This window comes from Pygocentrus nattereri, chromosome 1, assembly GCF_015220715.1.
Source record: "Pygocentrus nattereri isolate fPygNat1 chromosome 1, fPygNat1.pri, whole genome shotgun sequence".
Taxonomy (NCBI): domain Eukaryota; kingdom Metazoa; phylum Chordata; class Actinopteri; order Characiformes; family Serrasalmidae; genus Pygocentrus; species Pygocentrus nattereri.
The window spans coordinates 21540344-21546067 of NC_051211.1; the positions used below are offsets into that span (position 1 = coordinate 21540344).

The following is a 5724-nucleotide window of genomic DNA, read 5'->3' on the forward strand; positions in this document are numbered from 1 at the left end:
GTATCAGACCAAACGGCCTCAGAGAAAAGTTATCAGACCAAACAGCCTCAGAGAAAAGGTATCAGACCAAACGGCCTCAGAGAAAAGGTATCAGACCAAACGGCCTCAGAGAAAAGTTATCAAACCAAACGGCCTCAGAGAAAAGGTATCAGACCAAACGGCCTCAGAGAAAAGTTATCAAACCAAACGGCCTCAGAGAAAAGGTATCAGACCAAACGGCCTCAGAGAAAAGGTATCAGACCAAACGGCCTCAGAGAAAAGTTATCAGACCAAACGGCCTCAGAGAAAAGGTATCAGACCAAACGGCCTCAGAGAAAAGGTATCAGACCAAACGGCCTCAGAGAAAAGTTATCAGACCAAACACAAGCCTGGTTGAGCACAGACTGGTTCGTATGACTTAGAAACCTATTGTGTATCTCGATATAAATGCCAGTATAACATTTTCACAGTTTTTTCTGAGGCCATTTGGTCTGATACCTTTTCTCTGGAGCTGTTTGGTCACCAGATCTCAGACATGATGTGTTTTTCCTCCGACAGCTGGGGCTGTCCTAAAATGTACCCTGTAGCCCCGCCTGGTGCCAGTTAACATATATTTGCATGTTGGTCAGTTAGAAAAAGAAAAAGAAAACTGGAAAATGAAAAGTGAATCTCCAGCAGGTGGCGCTGATGTTCGTTTTCATTTTCCTTTTCATTCTGACAGTTAAAGCACGTCAGCGCCAAAAATGGAATCACAGACAGTCACTTTGCTTTTTTTGCATTTTCATTTTGTCAGATTTGCAGCTTTGAAAAAGAAATAAGAAAGTAAACTTTGCACTTTGATTTTAGTTTTGACACGTATTCTGTGTTTCATGAAGAGAAGCCAAAGCCAAAGTGAAGTTTGCATTTTCTTTTGTCTGTCAGCTTTTTCATTTTACATTTGGCCATGAAAAAACAGAATAACGGCTACAATGAAATGACCAGTAGGCGCTTTCAATTTATTTTATTTTTGTCACAAACGGCTCGCGCTCATATGAAAAATGAAATTGCAAATGAAGAGAATTCATTTCATTTTCTTTTTGGCAGGATTTGCCTCCCATACGCTAGCGTGTAAATGCGGCACTATGTAAGGTGGAATGGAAATTCCAATAGGAAGCGAACATCAGCCTCGAGAGACTGAAATTAATCTCAACATCGTGGTGCTGCTAACACAGCAGACAGTGCTCCATTAAGTTGTAAGTAGTCACTGCAGTTTTAATGCATGATTTATGTGAAGATGGACAGCAGGATCCAAAAAAGAATTGCGGCAATCCAAAAAAAGCTAGTTAAGGAGGATGGGGAGATTTCTGAACAGGTGAGCAGCAAAAATGTAGACAGAATGTTAATTTAAGTTACTAATGCTGACTTCAAGTTGTGTGGAAATATCATATTTATGATATTTCACAGTTGCGGACGTGTCGACACAGAACAATGGTAACCGCTGATAAACAGCCACAACATTAACACTGCAGATTAAAACCATCTACACATGGAAATACAGATATGATGTGTAGACACAGACTCTTTTCAATAACAGGAAAAATCAGTAAATCAAAAACTTTATTTCCAGCCAAAAACCACTTGAACACAAACGAAGTCATACTTACAACTTTCTTACATTTAAGTCAAAACTTTTCTTTATCACTATCTAACCAACCTGTTTACCTCTGCATATGGTTAACTAAAGATACTAACAGTCCAGATAAACTAGACAATTTAATGTTATATAATGTTATGAATTAGTTTAATACAAAAAAGTCACATGACAGCAAAAAATGCCACACAGTTAACTTTATTGCACTTGATCACAGGTCATCCATAAACCGAAAGAAGGAAAAAAAGAACTACCCCACTATTCATGGGAAACTGAATCGAAGGTCAGCTTTTCATGGTCCAAATCTGTTTATAGTTTCAGTAGTTAACTACCCAAAAATGTGCACTACGCAGATATGAATGTAATTAAACTACCAGCAAGCTACTGCAAAATGTAGTTAATAGTGGTAGTTTAATTAGATGTAGTTCACTCCTCTCCAACGCTGATAAATGACAGATTTGGAGAATTTGCCCAACTTACCAGAAAATGGTTTCATTTGTCCAGACAAAGCAACCAGTGAAAAAGAGGCTTAATCAGTCATTAAGACAGAAATGTATTGTTTATGACATGTGAGGTTACACTGCTGATTTACACTGTCCTGTCCTGACAGAAGCAAATCAAAACGGCTTGTAGAATCAAATGACTTTGTAAAAAGGAAATATGCAACAGAGACGTCACGTTTTACGAAGGGAGAAGTGACATGTATATGAACTGGCAAAGATAATGCATATAAGAGGTATAAGAGGTAATTAGCACTGACTTAGCTGATTTAGCAAAAAAAAGTGCACAATTTCTATGTATTTGCTTAAGAGTGAGAGTTTAACAGTTAAATAGGGAAAATAAATAGATATTAGGGAAATGTGCAGAACTGTTTTCTGTAGAGCTATTAACCTATTTTCTTTTAGAAAATCAACTGAACAACAAACCAACACCTTAAACCATCAACCAACATGTTGTGTGTAACTTATGAAGTGGATCAATTACAGATGCCAAAGTACAGTACATGTTTTGTTAGTTGCTAAACGCTGTAATCATGCTTAATAATCTTCTTACATCTTCTGAAATTTGAGGTCTTGCCTTGCTCCTTATAACAGGAGTATTTTAACAGGATCTTTAAAAGAGGGTCCGTGATGTGACCTGCCAGGACCTAGAGGTGAATTAGAGTGGAAATAACTCGGTTACATGTGGCAGCTTTACAGTAGTATAATGGAAAAGCTTTCTTCTCTCTGTCCTGTAAGTTCTGCTTTGTGATAAGATGTGCGCATGTTTATGAGTCCTTCCTGCCAGCTGCTGTCACTTCTGTTCGTATTTCTCACAGTTTACACAGCACACTGAATCTCTCTCACTCCCTTACCACGCAGGAAGAAGGTAGGTTCTGGTGTGATAACAGAAATGCACTGGTAATATGTGTAAATATAGCTAAAATTTCTTGTCTTTGGACAGGTTAACAAATCCCAAAAATACATGATTCATAAAAATGTAAATAGATCTATGTTCTAGCACTAAGGCCGATAAATTCAAGAGCTCATTTTCTCTCCATTCAAACATTTGGACAATGTCCAAAAATAAACCAACAAAACCCCCATTATGTATCCATGTGGAACATCAGAACTGTATGTTTTTCCTGTAATAAATAATTAAATAACACTTTGAAAATGCAAAGAAAATACACTTATATGCAAAAAGTCAAGCTCTTCTTGTCAAATTACACTTTTTGTTGATTTTCTGAGTGAAAACACCTGGCTTTTGAACGTCTTCTACACTCTTAAATAGAGTCGTTCTTTAGGAGTTCTTTAGTGAAGACAATGGTATCTATATGAATACTCAGAGAATCATTTGCATGCTTAAAGGGTTCTTTGCATGGTGAAATGGTTCTTTAGACTGATGGAGAAATACACACAATGTAAAGAGCAACATGTATTATTTTAAGTTATGTCAATGTGATATGAGGTTTTGTTCTGTCAACAGCGATACGCAACAAATTTCCTATCCATCTGTGAAAACATTTCACGAAGCCTTAATGCTTGTAAATTGTTAGTTGAGTGTTCATGGTCCTATTTACCATGGTCCTGAACTTTGTCCCAATTCAGGGGCTACTTCCTTTGAAGGACACGATCTATAAAGGTATGTCCTTCGAAGGCTGCTTAGACCCACAAAGGCTGAACCTGAAGTCAGATGGTTTGTTTTCACGGCTTTTTTCTGTTTGTGTCACCTGCCCTTACCGTTCCATCACAAAATGGCACTCCTAGTCAAGTTCTTTTAAAGGTGGAGCCAGAAACTGTAGTTCTTTTTTCATTTATTACAGCTGGAGATACTACATCGCCAGCTACTGATGAGATTGTTTAACAAGCCTCAGTTTAAACCCAATTCTTATATTTTAAAATGTACTCTTCAGCCACCATTCGCTGCCCTGCTGTTGCCACCACGTTCTTGAATCCTACCCAGCACACAATGAATGGATATGTTGGCTGGCGAAGGATCCACAAATTGGATCCTTTATTGCCATGGAAAAGAAAGACACAATCGAAGTGGGACAGCCTAGCCTTGCTGCTGTGATGCAATTGGCCTTCAAATGTAGCCTCCAAAGGATGCAGCCCCTAAATTAAAACGTGAAGTGGTGTGTTCTCTGTAGAGGGTGTGTTAACTCATTTTCACTGAGAAAAACCACAAAAACATGCCACTTGACCACTTATTATTTTGATGTTAGGACAGGGCATATGATTAGATGTAGTAACAAGCCTACATAAGAATCATTTTAAGTTGCACAATTAAAAAAATTATTTATCTATATTATGATTGTCCAACCATGCATGCATGTTCCTTGATTTTCTCCGTTCTGTTGCGCTCAAATACATTCACATATAACTCAATCCTGGGCTCATGTGCATGCCTGACCATTGTCTCCTCTGCCTATTGAGCAGGAAGACAAGATCCTACAGTTTGATACTCAGCAGGATTAACCGGTACACCACTGAAAGCGTTACTCCCATTGGTTCTTCCATAGGGGTATCTTAGTTCTTTCCATTTTTTCTATGTTGCTTTCACAGATGAGGCTCCTTTTGTTTCGACAGCTTTGTTGGATCGAGAGCCAATCTGCTTTTCGACTAATGATGCAACCCCTTGCGCGGTTGCCATGGGGTCTTTCACAGTCGCAATGTCCTTGTGGTGCTGTTGTGGTGCTCGCTTCCAGCACAGTCTACCCATCAGCTCCATGGGCGTGGATGGTGACAACATCAGCATGACCACAGGCTCCAGGAAGACGTTGCAGGAGCTGGAGATGATGGCCTCACTCCTCCATGACACATTTGTGTTCTGCACAAAGCCCACCACATGTGACACATTGTAGGGTGCATAGCACACCACAAAGACGAAAAGCGCAGAGAGTTCCATGGCCAACACCCGTCGCTTGCTTCCGACCGGAAGGCAAGAGCGCCTCACCAGTGCCAGGCAGCGCAGCGTGCAGAAGGCTGAGATCAGCAGTGGTAGCAGGAAAAGCAACAGTGCCATCTCTAAACGCAGTGGCACCAATACTTTCAGCTGCTCATCCGAGAACTTCTCGTAACACTTAGACATGTTGTGCTGATACAAGGACACAAAGTAGGCACCCTCCTCTGCTACCAAGGCCAAGCCCAGATGCAAGAGCACTATGGCCCACAGGAAGGCGCTAACCAAGCATGAAGTTCGGGCTCGACGGTAAAGTTTGTAGGTGATGGGGAAGGCGATGCTCAGGTAGCGTCCAACCGCTACAGCCGTGAGCAGAAGGCCACTTCCGTAGAGTGAGGCGAAGAGGAAAAAGTTGTAGATGGGACAGAGCAACCCCGGCAGTGTCCAAATATTGAGGACGGTTTCAGCTGCTTTCACAGGCATCCAGGCTACTAGAACCAGATTGGACATGCACAGGTTGATGGCATAGACCACATTTGGAGTAGCGCCACGTTTACGAGCCTTGCGGACATAGATGAAGAAGACCAGCAGGTTGGCGGGGAGTCCAAGCAGGAAGGTGAAGGAATACACGGTGAGTGAGACGCACTCAAAAACAGTAATGTACTCCATCCTCGTTAATGGTGGAGATCATGGGTTTGGTTGTTCTTCTCATTACCTATTTGAAACCCATA

General features: G+C 40.7%; 1 protein-coding gene across 1 annotated transcript; it reads right to left on the reverse strand.

Annotated features, from left to right (window-relative positions):
• Positions 1-4639: 4639 nt before the first annotated feature.
• On the reverse strand, positions 4640-5724 carry LOC108444389 (free fatty acid receptor 3). The gene has a single exon (XM_017725563.2). The coding sequence runs from the start codon at positions 5660-5662 to the stop codon at positions 4640-4642; it is 1023 nt and encodes a 340-aa protein (XP_017581052.1). The 5' UTR covers positions 5663-5724.

Bases quoted from the DNA above. Each gene is read 5' to 3' on its own strand.
- LOC108444389 (XM_017725563.2), bottom strand. From the start codon at position 5,662: ATGGAGTACATTACTGTTTTTGAGTGCGTCTCACTCACCGTGTATTCC.